This window comes from Oncorhynchus masou, chromosome 31, assembly GCF_036934945.1.
Source record: "Oncorhynchus masou masou isolate Uvic2021 chromosome 31, UVic_Omas_1.1, whole genome shotgun sequence".
Lineage (NCBI taxonomy): Eukaryota > Metazoa > Chordata > Actinopteri > Salmoniformes > Salmonidae > Oncorhynchus > Oncorhynchus masou.
In genome coordinates this window covers 14,852,156-14,873,853 of record NC_088242.1, presented here as the reverse complement: position 1 = coordinate 14,873,853, position 21,698 = coordinate 14,852,156, and the positions used below count along the sequence as shown (strand labels likewise).

At 41.4% G+C, this 21,698-nt stretch overlaps 1 protein-coding gene across 3 annotated transcripts in view; it reads left to right on the top strand.

Moving 5' to 3' along the window:
- The first annotated feature begins 1,970 nt into the window (after positions 1-1,970).
- The window catches only part of wu:fc17b08 (titin), a 73,211-nt gene continuing 53,483 nt past the window's right edge, over positions 1,971-21,698 (top strand). The window contains exon 1 of one of the 3 annotated variants that reach the window (XM_064950177.1): positions 1,971-2,075. In XM_064950177.1, the coding sequence (XP_064806249.1) occupies positions 1,979-2,075 (97 nt within the window). In that variant the 5' untranslated portion in view covers positions 1,971-1,978. Of the gene's footprint in view, positions 2,123-21,698 lie in introns of all 3 variants that reach the window. The other 2 variants (XM_064950178.1, XM_064950179.1) reach the window with 2 other exon arrangements.

Sequence of the window (21,698 nt, the reverse complement as noted above, 5' to 3'; positions counted from 1 at the left end):
CATCACTGGGGCAGAGCTACCTGCCATCCAGGACCTCTACACCAGGCGGTGTCAGAGGAAGGCCCTGAAAATTGTCAAAGACCCCAGCTACCCCAATCATAGACTGTTCTCTCTACTACCGCATGGCAAGCGGTGCTGGAGTGCCAAGTTTAGGACAAAAAGGCTTCTCAACAGTTTTTACCCCCAAGCCATAAGACTCCTGAACAGGTCATCAAATGGCTACCCGGACTATTTGCATTGTGTGCCCCCCCCAACCCTTCTTTTACGCTGCTTCTACTCTCTGTTTATCTTATATGCATAGTCACTTTAACTATACATTCATGTACATACTACATCAATTTGCCCGACCAACCAGTGCTCCTGCACATTGGCTAACCGGGCTATCTGCATTGTGTCCCACCACCCGCCAACCCCTCTTTTTACGCTACTGCTACTCTCTGTTCATCATATAATCACAGTCACTTTAACCATATCTACATGTACATACTACCTCAATCAGCCTGACTAACCGGTGTCTGTAAATAGCCATGCTACTCTTATTTTCACGTCTTTTTACTGTTGTTTTATTTCTTTACTTACCCACACACACACACACACACACACACACACACACACACACACACACACACACACACACACACACACACACACACACGCACACACACGCACACACACGCACACACACGCACACACACACGCACACACACACACAACACACACACACATACTTTTTTTTCTCCACACTATTGGTTAGAGCCTGTAAGTAAGCATTTCACTGTTGTATTCGGTGCACAACAAATAAACTTTGATTTGATTTGAATTGCAAGAAAATTTGCTTCAAAACTGCTAAAATGTCTCTCCGCCAACAAGAGCGGTGTGAACAGTTTGTGCCATGAACAATGATTTTTCCCATAGATATAGATGTGGTGCGCACGCAGGGTGGGAGGGTGGGGGGCGGAATGTTCCCCAATGACATAAGGGGGCCCAGAGTGAAACAGTTTGGGAACCGCTGTGTTCCAGCACTCTGGCAGACATGGTTCAATGGGGCAGTGAATTAATGCTGCATTTTAAAGACTATTTCAATGACTAGCTCAAATATGTAGAGGCACAATATTTTTGAATAATGAATTAGCCTAATTAGCCTAATTGAATAGGCAAAAATGTATAGCAGTCGTTAATTATTTGAATGGTTTTAATGGTGTTCTAATTGACAGGCCTTAAAATAGTACAGTTATTGAATTTTAAAACTTGTATTTGTAAAAAAAAAAAAAAAAAGTAAATGCATGTTTTTTCAAAATCCAAAGGCTACTTATTATTCTGTAGTCCACGGCTAAATGAATCTTAGAAAGCAAAGTCAGGCTTTAGTGGTTAGAGCATTGGGCTAGTAACCGGAAGGTTGCTGGATCGAATCCCTGAGCTGACAAGGTAAAAATCTGTCGTGCTGCCCCTTAGCAAGGCAGTTAACCCACTACACCCAGGGCCCCGAAGATGTGGTTGTCAATTATGGCAGCCCCCCACACCTTTCTGATTCAGAGGGGTTGGGTTAAATGCGGAAGACACATTTCAGTTGAATGCATTCAGTTGGAGAACAGACTAGTTATCCCAATTTTCATTTATTTTCAAGATTGAAAAATAATTTCTGTTAATATCTGAGGCTTCTGTGTGGCGTAGCAGTCTAAGGCACTACAGACCCTGGTTCGATTCCAGGCGGTAATCACAACCAGGTTAGGGTTTGGCCAGGGTAGGCCATCATTGTAAATAGTAATTTTTAACTGACTTGCCTAGTTAAATAAAGGTTAAATATATATATTTTTTTAAATAGATGTGAACTTGTACGGTGCGACAGCGCAAATGAGCTTTGACAGTCGTTTTAGTGCGCATTCGGTAGAGCGCCTATTCTACATTGCGTGCGCGCTCATCTTAATGTTAGCGCTTCCTCTCTGCCAACGCGCGCGTTCCCGAGAGTGCTCGGTAGAAAATGGCGAGTCTGTGCAAGAGGCAGCAATGTACGATCGAGAGGCGAGGCTTTCGGCAGGATCTTGATTCGTGGCGGCATAAACTCATTCATTGTGTAGGTAAGGATGTTCAGAAATGCACGCCGAAGCGACAGGCGGGTTTTCAGGTACCAATTTCTGTAATTGTTCATTTCTTCGCTATTTACGTTGCGCAAATTCGGGCTGTGACCATCAGGGGCAACACAGAGCGACTTTTTGTTTTGTCTTCAACTGTTCTATTTCCTCTCGACAGTCACTGTTGAGCGCAATGTAATATTGTTTACATCGGAATGTAATTACACGGCTCCCTGTATTATACGTTTACTATTTATTAATGCATGTGTATCTATCTGTTATCTGTGTATTTGTGGTTTTATCTGTAGTTTATAATTTGTTTAAAGGGCACTGTTAGTTGTAGAGGGAGTGTCAAACCGAGCAGGAATGATTCCTCGACCAATGAGCGCAGATTCCGTTTCATTGAGATGCGCGCTCCCGCGTTATTTTACTGTATTTTGGTTGGGGGAGGGCGATGCTCGGGGGTCAACGAGCTTTCTTCCAAATCAGCTTTCGGTAGCGCGCTTTGCTACAATGAGGAAGTAAGGTTCGACCCTCTGATAGGGTGGAATTTGCTCCTTAGAAAAAAAGCCAGTCAGGCAGCACTTTTTGGCTCTACTAAATTCTTATTTCCTGCATTGTTTGTCAACATTATGTGCATTCTACTCCACTAGTCTGAAACTGACTTGCAACACCTCTTGATCAGTGTGTTCTTGCTCCAGTAAGTGGGATTAGTTGTTTTGGCATTGAATCAACCTTACCTGTAATTACTTACTAATCTGGGATGTATTCATTATGCGGATTCTATTGCAAAACGTTTCTTTAACATCAGCAAACGGAAAGAAACTGGGAGGGGCCTGCATTTGTCCAAAATAAACTTGTTTTACTTGTTTGGACTAATGATTACACCTCGGGTTACTATTAGAATTCCCTAAACTTTGTGTGTGTTCATTCTGTGGATATACCCAGGCCCAATTTCTCAGTGACACTCACCTACTTACAGAAGGAGTTAAACATACTGGCCATGGAATTGAAACAATTTGTACCTCTACTTGCGAAGTGGGTCAAATGTTGTTTGTTTTTGTTTTGTTTCACTCTGCTGTTCTTTTACAGTGCATTTGGCCAAGCTGGACTTCAGCATGCACGAAACGGGATAAAATATTTTGAACATAATAACATGTGCAGCGTTTAGTATGTAATGCTTTGGGGGGGGGGGGGGGGGGGGATGCAGGTAGGTTACCTCTTCTGTTTAAGAAAACAACAACATTTATCCGTGTTTCGTCACATGCTTACTGAAGCCCACCCAGATCTCCGTTGTCTACTTAAAGCTTCAATATATAACTTTTTGGGCGACCTGTCCAAATTCATATAGAAATATTAGTTATAGATCTGTCATTCAAATGAAGTCTAAGAAGCGGTTGGTCTGTTTTTATGTGCACTAGTTCTATGCTTCCTGTTAAGTTTAGTTTTTGTGTTTTTTACGTTCTGTACACAACCAAAAAAATGTATTTTCAGCTGATGGAAAATGTATTTCACAGCAGTTTAGATGGTACAATAATTCTCTACACTGTACTTGCTTGTTTTGTCACACAAACTGAAATTAGGTGACCTCTTCTAATTTTAGCAACCATAAAATGGTGGAGCAATTTCTGTGTAGTGCATCTTTAATGCAGTGAAAAGGAAAGTGGGGAAGGGGGTGAAAGAGAAACCTAAACAAAGGTAAATCTCTCTGTCCATTGCTCCAGGCCAAGTCAGCCCCTATAGTTAGCCCCTATGGTCAGCCTTCCATCCTTGACTCACAACTTTCCGGTTGTTTCCCTGCTGCTATGCTACAGTATGGAGGCCTGGGGAGCAGACATCATAACATCCCCTATTATTACCTGAAGTCAAGACAACACAATGTTTTGGAACAAGAGGAACAAGAGTAGCACCACCGCCCTGCTCAAACTGAAATTTACATTTTGTTCCTTGTTGTGTGTTTTCAGGTGAACACTAAACACTAAAGTAATGCAGAGGAGAGTGATTGTCCAATAGAACAGCAGAACTATTATCTGTCTCTGTGTCCACCAGCATCCGTATGCAAAGTGTGTCTTCACTGTACATGAATCCTCTGTTTTGTTTTGGCAATGTTTTGCATTCCAAATGGTTTGGAATAGCCTAACAAGAACCATGAATGCCAGTGAAACATGGAAGTCCAATACAGATTTTATGGTGGAGAAAAAGTCAATTGGAGGGGGGGGTCATACCAATTTCAGATGGTATCTGAACTGACTGACTTTTACTGCTGGGAGCGGAGTAACACATTGCTGTGAATTAGGCTAGATGTGGCACTCACTTAGTCTAGTTTAAATCATTCTTCACTGCACTGCCCCAAACCAGAGCTGTAGTGGTCGAGGCAGGTAGCCTAGCTCTAAAATCCCACCAGTATTGGGTTGTAGCCTAGTTCTCTATCTCTGTGTTAATTTTGAGGGTTCTGGGTTATAGTGCAGTGCTTCTCTCCTTGTTACAGAGCGGGTCGAAAGGTTTCCTCAAAGCAACAGTCTCGTAGTACCAACATGTAGCTTTCAGCTGAAGCCATGGCTAGTCCTAATTCTTTAGGATTCCCTTTTGAAGAGGAGTGTATTATGGCTAGGGGCTTCAGGGCTAGGTGGAGAACCCCACCCTGTCTAAATAATAGTAGGGGAAACACTGTTGTGGCGTCTCCAAACAAAGTCATGGCTGGCGGTTCGAAACATTTAGTTGATGTGCTTCTCCGAGCCTGTTCTAAGAGGTAGACTAGCGTAGCTCCTTCATCCTAATGACGTTGGTTATTTTCTACAGAAGCCCTTGGTGTGGCCCGGGCCTGTGTTATTACACAGGGATGTGCTTAGACAAACAGTGCAAATGAGTGAAAATGTGTTCCATTTGACAGTAGATTATAGTTGACAACATGGTTGAAAACACAATGGCTATACGGTTTATCTTTATGTCTTTAATACACTGCTTATATCAGTACTTCATCCATAGTTATGTAGCCCAGCGCAATTGGCAGAATTCTTTAGAATTCCCACTATAACAAGGCCTACATAAAAAGCCATTTCGTCCCTGCTAAAGCATTTTCTTAATGGAAGGCAGAATCCCCCCCCCCCCTTACCCACCAATAATTCTTATTAAAACAATTCTATTTCAAAAGAAAAGGGAATGGTGCACTTTTCTTCTCTTTACAGGTAGCTTACATTGTATGTTGTTGGGCTGTTTTGTATCATTTAGCACCGGGGGATTCAACCGGGGTCCTCTAGGGATCTGCAAAAATATATTTCGGAAAAAAAGATGGAGTATCTGACCGAGGCTTTGAAAAAGCAAATGTGAATTAGTTATCAGTTTGGCAAGTGCCTCTGACTGCTGGTTTCTTGACTTGAACATTTTTGTTTTTGACAACACATGGCTGACCTTTTGTTTAACTGCTCTGTTCTTAGTGAAAATGTGTTTGGCGTTTTCTAGCTAATAGGCGACGTTAGAGTTTACACTTCCTCTTCCAATTTATAATGTGTTTCCTTATTTTGACCCCAACTCGATTCACTGGAATATTATTCAAATACATTTCATGAAAATAAATAACATTTAAAAAGACTCAAAGTGTAGGTTGTATGCATATTGGATACAGCCTCATGTCAGCATCGGTTTGGACATGAGGGAGGCGCCAGGAAATGTAGCCAAACTTTGAGGAGACTTAATTACATAAATATAGGCTAAATGCCAGTCATGTTTGACAAAGGTAATTAATTTCCAAAGGCTTGATTCTGTCGACATGGTCATACATGGCTTGTTTAGGTCAAATGGTTACAAGACTTGAGATAGAAGGACAGTGCCTGTTGTCCACCGCACATCACCCACCTTGAATCTGAGCAGAGAGGCGCTCAAGATTTTTTGAAATTATTTAACCATGAACTTAATTGTGGCCATTTTGTCATTTTTATGAAGCATGTCTTACCAATCATCCTCCAGGAGAGCCTTAAAGGAGCAGTGGTGTATTTTAAGACAGGCTTTTATTTTGTAAAGTGGTTCCTTGCATCAGCCAATAATGTAAATATCTGTAAAACATGTTATATACACACTAGTGAGTTGAGCATTTGTCAAAGAATCTGACCTACTTGTCCAAAGGACAAGTGGCCAAAAAAAAAGTAAAGCCTTGATGTGAAAGCTATTTTCTAATGTACGTTGTTGGTCGCTGGTTTACCAGGGAGGGGTCCCTGGGCAAAAAATGGTTAAAGACCCCTTTTATTTAGCATATCTATGTTTGGGATTAAATTAATTATTTTTTCCCTAGCATAGATTAAACCATGTCTTCTAATTGGTAGACTAATAATCTTGATTTGGTGCATGGCCTCATTGTAACGACCGTAGGCTATACCATAGGTCGGGTAGTCTTTACAGAGAGATGCACCAAAACACCAACATACTTTATCACATGGCCTTTTAATTGGTTTTACATAGAGACGTACATATGTGCATAGGCTTTAGTCTCTGTAGGTTATTTTAAGAGCAGCATTACACTATTGGACTGTTAGGTCACATTAGGTTTAGGGTGGATTAGTTGAGCGTGTATTTGTTTCCCCTCCCAGAATGCTGTAACCCTTGCCATTTTCAGTACTGTTACTGACGCCTTACGGTGCATAGGAAACGACGCATTGATTTTCACACCTATTGTTCCATCTCTACAGGACAGCACCCTATAAGATATGTTGAATGTCCTGTAGAATTTGGCTGACCCCATTTAGTCGACTGGTCAATGGTTTGGTCGACTGGGATTTCTTTAGTCGAGCAATTGCACATTTATTTTTCTTTGGTGCACAAGACACCTGTCTGATTGGCACCTGTCTTAGTGGTGTAATCCATTGTAGAAGCCACGGGGATGGCACAGTCTACTGTAGGACGTGATACTTAAATTGTATATTATTATATTATGTAAAAATAATGCTGCAACAGTAATAAATCATTATTTTATAACATGCTCTGTCTCCCACTTTGGATTCTGGTCGCTGTCCGCGGTTCTGAAATAGTCTTCAGTATGCTGTAGAATTTACACCTTTCCCTATGTTGCTATTTGCATAATAGCAAAGTTAAGCAGCATATTGGGAGAACAATGTGGTGGAGGCAGCAGAGACGAGGCAGCAGAGACGAGGCAGCAGAGTACACTTATTTATTAGAGAGTTCATTACTGTTCCAAATGGTCAGAAAAAATAATATTGTAATCTAATAGTAACTGTTTGTCCACATAATACTCATACAATGCTTGCTCCGATAAACCACCTTTTTCTTGATCTCTAGTAGTTTCTACAACTATCTTCACCTTTCCCTCCTGAGCAACCAGTAAACATTTGCCTGTTTTCAAGTTTATTTTTCATGTCCTCTGCATCCATTTTGCTGTCGACATTGCTGTGATCGGAGTTTGTTATAACCAATTTGTTGATGTGAAATTTTCAGTCAAAGAAGAAGAATCTATATGACTGAAATTAAGTTGCAGCTTCAGCACAGACAGCACAACAAACACTTGCTTTGCTATGGTGATTTTTTTTTTTGCTGCAGTAGGGTGGAGAGCGAGACAACGTGCGCTTGTCACACAGGAACTCCCAATCATTTATTTTGTGACCATGGGGCTCATTGACCAGGTCTTCATTAGGGTTGCACATTTTGGGGAATATTCAGAGGTGGAAACTTTACGTGGGAATATATCGGAATTAACGGAAATATATGCAAATTAATATGAATGCAATTTAAATGCAGATGTTTTTTGCTTTGGATATATTTTCTATATCAAATGGAGACAAACATTAAACCTTTTTACTTTATCATAAGTAGACATAATTGCAAATTGATTAAATCCTTCCAAATGAAAAAAACAAAAAAACAATTCAGTTACGAATTCAACATAGTCTAGAAACTATCATTTTACAGATGTAAGTCTTTGGTTGTCTTTCTCTCAGGCTTCCATGTCTTCTCCCTGGACCTCAATGTCCACCTCTTGAACATCAGACTCTTCACTGTCACTTTCCAACCATGATGAGGATGGCTCATTGTCAGGCTCAAAAAGCCTCAAATTTGCCCAGATGGCCACACATTTTTCAACCCTTGTATTGGTCAGCCTGTTGTGTGCTTTGGTGTGTGTTCCCAAACATGGACCAGTTGCGCTCTGAGGTGCCTGATGTTGGTGGGATTTGGAGGACGATGGAGGCAACAGGGGAAAGACCCTCAGATCCACAAAGTCACTTCCACCAGGTGGCTGATGAGATATCTTGGCACGACTGCCATATTGCGTCACCATCCCAAAGCCCTTGCTTGGAAGTGTACATCGCCCGACTGCCAAGAACCTTGCCCTCATCCAGGCCAAGGTGCGAGACATGATAGTGATGACACCATAGGCCTTGTTGATCTCTGCACCAGACAGGATGCTCTTGCCCGCATACTTGGGGTCCAACATGTACGCTGCGGCGTGTTTGGGCTTCAGGCACAAGTCTTCACGCTTTTTATGTATTTCAGAACTGCAGTTTCCACTGCTTGGAGCGACAGTGAAGTGAGCAGGGCAGTACGGATTTCTTCTCTTACATCTGCAAGCAGTCTGAACATCAGACAGGATGGCATTGTCTCCATCAATCTGTGCAATGGCTACTGATATAGATTTCAGGCTGCTTACCACTCTCTCCCAAAATGCATCATCCAGGAGGATCCCTTTGACGTGGCTGTCCATATCGGCAGACTGTGATATGGCAATTTCTTGGAGAGACTCCTTCCCCTCCAGAAGACTTGTCAAACATGATGACAACCACCCCAAGGGTTGTTGCTGGGCAGCTTCAATGTGGTGCTCTTTTTCTTTTCACTTTTCTTGATGAGGTAAATTGTTGCTGTTACTTGATCACCCTTCACATACCTTACCATTTCCTTGGCTCTCTTGTAGAGTGTATCCATTGTTTTCAGTGCCATGATGTCCTTGAGGAGCAGATTCAATGCATGAGCATCACAACCAATGGGTGTGAAGGTTGGACTCCTCCACTTGAGACCAAGCAGCCTTCATGTTCGCAGCATTGTCTGTCACCAGTGCAAATACCTTCTGTGGTCCAAGGTCATTGATGACTGCCTTCAGCCCATCTGCAATGTAGAGACTGTGTGTGTCTGTTGTCCCTTGTCTGTGCTATTGTAGAATAATGGTTGAGGGGTGGAGATGATGGAGTTAGTTAGTTCCTTGCATACGGACAATTGACCACCATCAGAGATGATTGCAGTACAGTCTGCTATCTCTATGATTTGCTTGATCTTTTACTTGAACTCTGAACTCTGCATCCAGCAAAAGTGTAGACAAAGCATGTCTGGTTGGAGGGGTGTATGCTGGGTGAAGAACATTCAGAAATCTCTTCCAATACACATTGCCTGTGAGCATCAGGTGAATCAGTTGCATACACAGCTCGAGCAAGACATTCATCAGCATTTCTCTGACTACGTTCCTCCATTGAGTCAAAAATACTTCTGCTTCCAGGAGGACCATGAGCTGTTGCTAACAATGTGTCTGATTCATCATTTTCACGTCGATTAGAAGTAGAGTGACCTTTGTCAGAGGTTGCTTGTTGTGAACGCTGAGGGACCGATATGCACTTGGCCAGAGGATTCTGCATCTTTGTTGCGTTTTTCACATGATTTGGCTCAATATTTGCAAATATATACACATTTTCCTTCTACATTAGCTGCAGTGAAATGTCTCCACACATCAAATAGTGCCCATGCCATATTCCTGTAAATATTAGAAATAATTAGAAAAAAAACAGCCCAAATACAATTCCATATACAGATAAATAGTTAAGCAGTTAGATTGAACAACTCCTTTGTAAGAAGTTTTTTTGAAATTAAACATGTATGAAACAAGTGAATTAACACTCCTCAGTTAGCAGGCTCAAGCAAGCTGAAACCCACATGGTAGCAACAACTAACTAGCAGAAATTGTTAGAAATTATTTTAACTAGTTAACAAAAAATCATGAATGTCATATATTCACCCCACCCAGTATTGTAATCAAAACTTACCATAAAGCAGGTAGTCCTTGGCTCAGACAGTGTAGTAGTGTTGGCTCAATAGCATCTCATTAGTGTGCAAGATCTTGAGAATCAGCTGTACATGTGATGGAAGAATGCACTCTGCATGCAGAGGGTTGCAATTCCATTGAATTGGGGAAAGTTTACCAAAATATGCCACAAGACCTAGAATTGCCTTGTGTATCCCACAAAAAGGTTCACTGTTATAAGCTAACTTTTTTGATGAATTTAAGCAATATTCCTGGGCTTAACTTCCCATGGAAAATTTCCTGAAAAAATCTGGAAATTTACAGAAACTTTTCTGACCCTTTGCAACCCTAGTCTTAATTATTTTATCAAATAGTGTGCTTAAAGCATCAGACAAGCTCAGTGCATATGTAGTGGATTTTATTCAAACACATAGGGTGTGTTTGTCTGTATATAGAAAAATACTGTCAACCAATTTTGTTGTTGTCTGACATCCCTAATAAATGTTTTCGGGTCAGAGAAATATAGCATAGGATAGCCCTGTGTACTTGGCTATAGTCTGCTCTGATTCTGATGCATTAAGCCTTGCTCTAGCATTTCCTTTGTGCTGTGCAGTGGAGGCTCCTCAGAGGAAGGTGAGGGCCATCCTCCTCAGTGAATTTCTTAATTAAAATAGTAAAACATTCAAAGGGATCCTTTTTAGATAAAAACTATACTAAATATAATCACATCACCAAATAACTGATTAAAACACACTTTTGCAAAGAAGCTCTACAGTAGCCTCAACAGCACTCTGTAGGGTAGCACCATGGTGTTGTCTGAGGACAGCTAGCATCCGTCCTCCTCTGGGGTACATTGACTTCAAAACAAAACATAGAAGGCTCATGTTTCTCACCCCCTTCCATAGACTTGCATAGTAATTATGACAACTTCCAGAGGACATCCTCCAGCCTCTTGCAGCATGGACTGAAATGTTGTCCACCCAATTAAAGGATCAGATAATTAATCTAGTACTGAAAGCATAAACTACAGCTAGCTAACTAGCTAGCACTGCAGCGCACAACATGGTGAGTGTTTCTCTCTCTCTTTGAGTCAACTAATCATTTTGACCAAATTTAATTTCTTCCAAAATGAAGAAGCAAGAGAAAGAGAATTTGTTTTTCTTTCAGTTTCATTTACTTAGGCTAAACTAGCTAGCTGCATTTTATAGCTATTTAAACACCCTGCTCAAACACAGATTGCTATGTTAGCTTGCTGGCCGTGACTTTCCAACACGGCACTGGAACTCTTCCTAGTCAAGGGAAGCTTTTGTTATTACTCATTTATTGCCACCAGGCCCGTCGGTGTAACTTCTTACTGACTGTACACTAACGTTACTGCATGATTGTAGCGGGTTTACTTAAGCAATAAGGCCTGAGGAGGTGAAATATATGTCCAATATACAACGGCTGATGTTATGCGCCACGCCGAGTGCCTGGATACAGACCTTGGCCGTGGTATATTCGCCATATACCACAAACCCCAAAGGTGCCTTATTGATGTTATAGACTGGTTACCAACGTAAATAGAGCAGTAAAACGAAATGTTTTGTCATACCTGTGGTATACCGTCTGATATACCATGACTTTCAGCCAATCAGAATTCAGGGCTCAAACCACCCATTTTCAAATAATGCGTTAGTTCTATTAGCTATGTTCACTATGATGTTACTTTAGCTGATATGGTGACAACGATGTAGGCTGTGTGTAGCAGTGATATGGTTTGGTTTGGAAAGGTTTTTTCAGCTGGTCACATACAGCTGATGTGTTGTGCCTTTGAAGTCCACAATTGAAGGGAAGAGAAGGAATACAATGTGGCTGTTATGAATGTGAACTGTGTTTATGTGATCAGGGGTGTATTCATTCCGCCTCTTCTGTTTACTCTTCTTAAACGGAAGCAAACGGAACAAAATGAGGATAAACATACCTGAATTTGTTCTATATAAACTCTTGTTTGCAACTGTTGGACTAATGATTACACCCTATATCAGCTAGATGTAGGCAAGAGTGTGCAAGGCGGTATTGAATGTCAATGTCTGTCACATTTGTCTTTCGACCTGTGTGCACCTACGTTGTAAACTCATAGGATAGGTTGTAGTATCCTCGTGAGGGGTATAGGGTAAATTTGGTATCATGTAGTAGCCTAAACCTATCGCTGTTACATTGAACTGGGTGAATGGAATATGAATGACAGTCATCCAACACGCTGTAATAGAAATAAGACAATGCTCATGTAGGGAAGCGACACTGACCACCGCTGTGTGTGTGTGTGCAAGATCTGTGAAGGCTGCTTAGAGGAGACTAAATGTCAGCCATAACCCTATACTGTCTGGAGTAGAGAACAGTGATTGGAGAGAGGGAGCATGGTACACTGCCCCTAACCAAGAGGAGAGGAAGTACCTTGATGATGAAATGTTTGCATACTATTAACATTAGGACAGAGAGACGTAACAACGTCATGCGCTGAGGCACATGTTTTTTTTCCAGCTCAAACTGTGGTGTAAGAAGGTCTTAGAGCCTTCATATCACTGCTTAGAAATTGCCAGAGTTTTGAAGTAGGCTAGGGAGCGTGCCCTCAAAGTCCCTTACTTTTCTTTTAATGAATAGGATTTTTATTCACAGGCTACTGAATCAATTTACTTAAAATAGAAGTGACTCTAGTCCTGCTATAGCTGCTATTGTGTCAGATATGTAGGCTGTTTTCTTTTGATGAGTCCGTCATCTCTTTTCACTCTTCCCCCATCATAAACGTCAGAGCTGACCCATGCACACACACTCACAGGAATAAAACGGTCCAGTATCATCAGTCGGATTTGATTTTCCTGTCAACTCAGCAAGAGACTCTCAAACGTCCTTATCTATATACATACATACATACATACATACATACATACATACATACATACATACATACATACATACATACATACATACATACATACATACATACATACATACATACATACATACATACATACATACATACATACATACATACATACATACATACATACATACATACATACATACATACATACATACATACATACATACATACATACATACATACATACATACATACATACATACATACATACATACATACATACATACATACATACATACATACATACATACATACATACATACATACATACATACATACATACATACATACATACATACATACATACATACATACATACATACATACATACATACATACATACATACATACATACATACATACATACATACATACATACATACATACATACATACATACATACATACATACATACATACATACATACATACATACATACATACATACATACATACATACATACATACATACATACATACATACATACATACATACATACATACATACATACATACATACATACATACATACATACATACATACATACATACATACATACATACATACATACATACATACATACATACATACATACATACATACATACATACATACATACATACATACATACATACATACATACATACATACATACATACATACATACATACATACATACATACATACATACATACATACATACATACATACATACATACATACATACATACATACATACATACATACATACATACATACATACATACATACATACATACATACATACATACATACATACATACATACAGTGGGGAGGACAAGTATATGATACACTGCCGATTTTGCAGGTTTTCCTACTTACAAAGCATGTAGAGGTCTGTCATTTTTTTCATAGGTACACTTCAACTGTGAGAGACGGAATCTAAAACAAAAATCCAGATAATCACATTGTATGATTAATTAATTTGCATTTTATTGTATGACATAAGTATTTGATACATCAGAAAAGCAGAACTTAATTTTTGGGACAGAGAACTTTGTTTGCAATTACAGAGATCATACGTTTCCTGTAGTTCTTGACCAGGTTTGCGCACACTGCAGCAGGGATTTTGGCCCACTCCTCCATACAGACCTTCTCCAGATCCTTCAGGTTTTGGGGCTGTTGCTGGGCAATATGGACTTTCAGCACCCTCCAAAGATGTTCTATTGGGTTCAGGTCTGGACACTGGCTTGGCCACTCCAGGACCTTGAGATGCTTCTTACGGAGCCACTCCTTAGTTGCCCTGGCTGTTTGTTTGGGGTCGTTATCATGCTGGAAGACCCAGCCCCGACCCATCTTCAATGCTCTTACGGAGGGAAGGAGGTTGTTAGCCAAGATCTCGCGATACATGGCCCCATCCATCCTCCTCTCAATACAGTGCAGTTGTCCTGTCCCCTTTGCAGAAAAGCATCCCCAAATAATTATATTTCCACCTCCCATGCTTCATTGTTGGGATGGTGTTCTTGAGGTTGTAATCTTCCTTCTTCCTCCAAACACGGCGAGTGGAGTTTAGACCAAAAAGCTCTATTTTTGTCTCATCAGACCACATGACCTTCTCCCATTCCTCCTTTGGATCATCCAGATGGTCATTGGCAAACTTCAGACGGGCCTGGACATGCGCTGGCTTGAGCAGGGGGACCTTGCGTGCGCTGCAGGATTTTAATCCATGACGGCATAGTGTGTTACTAATGGTTTTCTTTGAGACTGTGGTCCCAGCTCTCTTCAGGTCATTGACCAGGTCCAGCCGTGTAGTTCTTGGCTGATCCCTCACCTTCCTCATGATCATTGATGCCCCACGAGGTGAGATCTTGCATGGAGCCCCAGACCGAGGGTGATTGACCGTCATCTTGAACATTTTCTAATAATTGCACCAACAGTTGTTGCCTTCTCACCAAGCTGCTTGCCTATTGTCCTGTCGTCCATCCCAGCCTTGTGCAGGTCTACAATTTTACCCCTGATGTCCTTACACAGCTCTCTGGTTGGAGTCTGTTTGATTGAGTGTGTGGACAGGTGCAGTTAATACAGGTAATGAGTGGAGAACAGGCGGGCTTCTTAAAGAAAAACTAACAGGTCTGTGAGAGACGGAATTCTTACTGGTTGGTAGGTGATCAAATGCTTATGTCATGCAAATTAATTACTTAAAAATCATACAATGTGATTTTCTTGATTTTTGTTTTAGATTCTGTCTCTCACAGTAGAAATGTACCTATGATTAAAAATTACAGACCTCTACATGCTTTGTAAGTAGGAAACACTGCCTGATTTTGCAGGTTATCAAATACTTGTTCTCCCCACTGTACGTACATACATGCATACATACATACATTTGAAGTCTGAAGTTTACATACACTTAGTCTTTAAAACCTGTTTTTCAAACACTCCACACATTTCTTGTTGGCAAACTATAGTTTTGACAAGTCGGTTAGGACATCTACTTTGTGCATGACAAGTAATTTTTCTAACAATTGTTAACAGACATTATTTCACTTATAATTCACTTTATCACAATTCCAGTGGGTCAGAAGTTTACAGACACTAAGTTGATTGTGCCTTTTACACAGCTTGGAAAATTCCAGAAAATTATGTCATGGCTTTAGAAGCTTCTAAGAGGCTAATTGACATAATTTGAGTCCATTTGAGGTGTACCTGTGGATGTATTTCAAGGCCTAACTTCAAACTCAGTGTCTCTTTGCTTGACATTGTGGGAAAGTCAAAAGAAATCAGCCAAGACCTCAGAAAACAAATTGTAGACCTCAACAAGTCTGGTTTATCCTTGGTAGCAATTTCCAAATGACTGAAGGTACCACGTTCATCGGTACAAACAATAGTATGCAAGTATAAACAGCATGGGACCACGTAGCTTTATACCGCTCAGGAAGGAGACGCGTTCTGTCTCCTAGAGATGAACGTACTTGGGTGCGAAAAGTGCAAATCAATCCCAGAACAACAGCAAAGGACCTTGTGAAGATGCTGGAGGAAACCGGTATAAAAGTATCTATATCCACAGTAAAACGAGTCCTATATCGACATAACCTGAAAGGCTGCTCAGTAAGGAAGAAGCCACTGCTCCAAAACCTCCATTAAAAAAAGCCAGACTACGGTTTGCAACTGCACATGGGACAAAGATCGTTCTTTTTGAAGAAATGTCCTCTGGTCTGATGAAACAAAAATAGAACTGTTTGGCCATAATGGCCATTGTTATATTTGGAGGAAAAGTGGGATGCTTGCAAGCTGAAGAACACCATCCCAGCCGTGAAGCACGGGGGTGGCAGCATCATGTTGTTGGGGTGCTTTGCTGCAGGAGGGTTTGGTGCACTTTAGTATTGCTAGTATTTATAGGCACTTTAGTATTGCCAGTGTAACAGTATAGCTTCCTCTTCTCGCTCCTCCCTGGGCTCAAAGCAGAAACACAACAACGACAGCCACCCTCAAAGCAGCGTTACCCATGCAGAGCAAGGGAAACAACCACAGGCTCAGAGCGAGTGACGTTTGAAACGTTATTAGCGCGCGCTAACTAGCCAGCCACTTCACTTCGGTTACACCAGCCTCATTTCGGGAGTTGATAGGCTTGAAGTCATAAACAGAGCAATGCTCGACGCACAATGAAGAGCTGCTGGCAAAACGCACGAAAGTGCTGTTTGAATGAATGTTTACGTGCCTGCTTCTGCCTACCACTGCTCAGTCAGATACTTAGATACTTGTATGCTCAGTCAGATTATACGCAACGCAGGACACGCTAGATATTATCTAGCAATATCATCAGCCATGTGTAGTTAACTAGTGATTATGATTGGTTGTTTTTTATAAGTTTAATGCTAGCTAGCAACTTACCTTGGCTTACTGCATTCACGTAACAGGCAGTCTCCTCATGGAGTGCAACAAGAGGCAGGTCGTTATTGTGTTGGACTAGTTAACTGTAACTAGTCCAACTGTGCTGACAAGGTGAAAATCTGTCGTTCTGCCCCTGAAGGAGGCAGTTAACCCACCGTTCCTAGGCCGTCATTGAAAATAAGAATGTGTTCTTAACTGACTTGCCTAGTCAAATAAAGATTTAATAAAGGTGTAAAAAAAATAAAAAATTAACAAGGAAAAAATCTCTGTCAAAAAATACCGGTTTCCGATTGTTCTGAAAACTTGAAATCGGGCCTAATTAATCCGTTGACCTCTGGTACATACATGCATATATACACACACATACCTACCTACCAACCAACCAGCCAACCAACCAGGGATGTGAACATCAAATGTTAGGCTCCTTAACAGCTTCTACCCCCAAGTCATAAGACTGCTAAACAATTAATAAACTGGCCACCCGGACTATTTACATGACTCTGCTTTTACACTGCTGCTACTCTCTGTTTTATTATCTAAGCATGGTCACTTTACCCCTACCTACATGTACAAATTACCTCAACTAACCTGTATCCCTGCACATTGACCCGGTATCGGTACCATCTGTATATAGCCTCGTTATTATTTTAAAGTTTTATTTTTTACTTTTGTATCTTTAGCAAGTATTTCTTGAACTGCATTGTTGACTTTTTGTTGTTTTGTAGCCTGTCCATCTCATTTAACTTTTAGTTCTGTCATTTTAATTCCATCTTCCATTTATTTACCTTAGATATATCCTAATAACTTGCCAAACAGAGACTTGCTTTGACTGTAGCTTAGTGCAGGTTTGATGACTTGTGATTATATATTCCAAGAACACAGGATGAGATGTTACTATCTTTGTGCAAGCACTTCCAAGAGTTAATGAACAGTGAGCCTGGTGAAATTTGGGGAGCGCATCGTCAGTAGTGTACCTTTTTGGTTCCTAGGGTGTTTCGGCCTTTCACACCCTCCCCAAAGGCGGCCAGCGACAGGGAGATCAATCCTACGCTTGCGTCCCATTCCCAATTAGTCATAGGAGTTGCCTTGTTGTTGATAGCCAACATCCCATGGCATGGCAGGGGCGTACTCCTCCCTGAGTCAAGCATTGTTGACCGCATACCTCCTGGCCCTCTCACTTCGGGGCCCAGCTGGGGTCTTTATACAACAACAAGCTGCATGTGCCACTCTTGTGGAAAAACAAGAGTGCCAGCAGCATGATACCATTGTCTCTCTGCGGGAAGCACAATGTAGATGTGCAGTTTAGACTTGAAGAAAAAGGTTCAGTTTGTCACAACTCTGACACACACACACATACTAACTTTGGCTCACAACTAGAGGTTGACTGATTTATGATTTTTCAACGCCGATACCAATTTTTTTAAAACTTAACTAGGCAAGTCCGTTAAGAACAAATTCTTATTTTCAATGATGGCCTAGGAACAGTAGGTTAACTGCCTGTTCAGTGCCCGAACGACAGATTTGTACCTTGTCAGCTTGGGGATTCAAACTTGCAACCTTTCGGTTCCTAGTCCAATGCTCTAACCATTAGGCTACCTGCTGGTTACTAGTCCAACGCTCTAACCATTAGGCTACCCTGCTGGTTACTAGTCCAACGCTCTAACCACTAGGCTACCCTGCTGGTTACTAGTCCAACGCTCTAACCACTAGGCTACCCTGCTGGTTACTAGTCCAACGCTCTAACCACTAGGCTACCCTGCTGGTTACTAGTCCAACGCTCTAACCACTAGGCTACCCTGCTGGTTACTAGTCCAACGCTCTAACCACTAGGCTACCCTGCTGGTTACTAGTCCAACGCTCTAACCACTAGGCTACCCTGCTGGTTACTAGTCCAACGCTCTAACCACTAGGCTACCCTGCTGGTTACTAGTCCAACGCTCTAACCACTAGGCTACCCTGCTGGTTACTAGTCCAACGCTCTAACCACTAGGCTACCCTGCTGGTTACTAGTCCAACGCTCTAACCACTAGGCTACCCTGCTGGTTACTAGTCCAACGCTCTAACCACTAGGCTACCCTGCTGGTTACTAGTCCAACGCTCTAACCACTAGGCTACCCTGCTGGTTACTAGTCCAACGTTCTAACCACTAGGCTACCCTGCTGGTTACTAGTCCAACGCTCTAACCACTAGGCTACCCTGCTGGTTACTAGTCCAACGCTCTAACCACTAGGCTACCCTGCTGGTTACTAGTCCAACGCTCTAACCACTAGGCTACCCTGCTGGTTACTAGTCCAACGTTCTAACCACTAGGCTACCCTGCTGGTTACTAGTCCAACGCTCTAACCACTAGGCTACCCTGCTGGTTACTAGTCCAACGCTCTAACCACTAGGCTACCCTGCTGGTTACTAGTCCAACGCTCTAACCACTAGGCTACCCTGCTGGTTACTAGTCCAACGCTCTAACCACTAGGCTACCCTGCTGGTTACTAGTCCAACGCTCTAACCACTAGGCTACCCTGCTGGTTACTAGTCCAACGCTCTAACCACTAGGCTACCCTGCTGGTTACTAGTCCAACGCTCTAACCATTAGGCTACCCTGCTGGTTACTAGTCCAACGCTCTAACCACTAGGCTACCCTGCTGGTTACTAGTCCAACGTTCTAACCACTAGGCTACCCTGCTGGTTACTAGTCCAACGCTCTAACCACTAGGCTACCCTGCTGGTTACTAGTCCAACGCTCTAACCACTAGGCTACCCTGCTGGTTACTAGTCCAACGCTCTAACCACTAGGCTACCCTGCTGGTTACTAGTCCAACGCTCTAACCACTAGGCTACCCTGCTGGTTACTAGTCCAACGCTCTAACCACTAGGCTACCCTGCCGCCCCGACACCGATTTATTGGAGGACCAAAAAAGCCGATACCGGTTAATCGGACTATTTTTATTTTTTACAATTATTATTTTTAAATGTATTTATTTATTTGTAATAATGATAATTACAACAATACTGAATGAACACTTATTTTAACTTAATATAATTCATCAATAAAATCAATTTACCCTCAAGTAATTTAATGAAACATGTTCAATTTGGTTTAAATAATGCAAAAACAAAGTTTTGGAGAAGAAAGTATGTGCCATGTAAGAAAGCTAACGTTTAAGTTCCTTGCTCAGAACATGAGAACATATGAAAGCTGGTGGTTCCTCTTCACATGAGTCTTCAATATTCCCAGGTAAGAACTTTTAGGTTGAGGTTATTATAATAATATGACTATTTCTCTCTATACCATTTGTATTTCATATGCTTTTTGACTATTGGATGTTCTTATAGGCACTTTAGTTTGTTTTATTTTTTATTTTACTAGGCAAGTCTGTTAAGAACAAATTCTTATTTTCAATGACGTCCTGTTCAGGGGCAGAACGACAGATTTTGTACCTTGTCAGCTCGGGGATTTGAACTTGCAACCTTTTGGTTACTAGTCCAATGCTCTAACCACTAGGCTACACTGCCGCCCCAGTATCGCCAGTGTAACAATATAGCTTCCATCCCTCTCCTCGCTGCTACCTGGGCTCGAACCACGAACACATTGACAACAGCCACCCTCAAAGCAGCGTTACCCATGCAGAGCAAGGGGAACAACTACTCCAAGTCTCAGAGCAAGTGATGTTTGAAACACTATTAGCGTGCACCCTGCTAACTACCTAGCCATTTCACATTGGTTACACCAGCCTAATCTCGGGAGTTGATAGGCTTGAAGTCATAAACAGCTCAATGCTTGAAGCATTGCCATGAGCTGCTGGCAAAACGCACAAAAGTGCTGTTTGAATGAATGCTTACGAGTCTGCTGGTGCCTACCATCGCTCAGACTGCTCTATCAAATCATAGACTTAATTATAACATAATAACACACAGAAATTCGACCCTTAGGTCATTAATATGGTCGCATCCAGAAACTATAATTTTGAAAACAAAACTTTTATTCTTTCAGTGAAATACAGAGCCGTTCCGTATTTTTCTAACGGATGGCATCCATAAGTCTAAATATTGCTGTTACATTACCTTCAATGTTATGTCATAATTACATAAAATTCTGGCAAATTTGTTCGCAAAGAGCCAGGCTGCCCAAACTGTTGCATATATCCTGACTCTGCGTGCAATGAACACAAGAGAAGTGACACAATTTCACCTGGTTAATATTGCCTAATCTAATCTGCATTTATTTTAGCTAAATATGCAGGTTTAAAAATATATACACCTGTGTATTGATTTTAAGAAAGGCATTGATGTTTATGGTTCGGTACACGTTGGCACAACGACAGTCCTTTTTCGCAAATGTGCACCGCATCGATTATATGGAGCGCAGGACATGCTAGATAAACTACTAATATCATCAACCATGTGTAGTTATAACTAGTGATTATGATTCATTGTTTTTATGAGCTGTTTAATGCTAGCTAGCAGCTTACCTTGGCTTCTTACTGCATTTGTGTAACAGGCAGTCTCCTCGTGAGGCAGGTGGTTAGAGCGTTGGACTAGTTAACCGTAAGGTTGCAAGATTGAATCCCTGAGCTGATAAGGTAAAAATCTGTCGTTCTGCCCCTGAACAAGGCAGTTAACCCACCGTTCCTAGGCCGTCATTGAAAATAAGAATGTGTTCTTAACTGACTTGCCTAGTTAAATAAAGGTTAAATAAAGGTGTCAAAAATAAAATAAAAAAACTGCAACATCGGCGTCCAGAAATTCCGATTTCTTATGAAAACTTGAAATCGGCCCTAATTAATCGGCCATTCTGAATAATCGGTCAACCTCTACTCTCAACCTCTTCCTTCA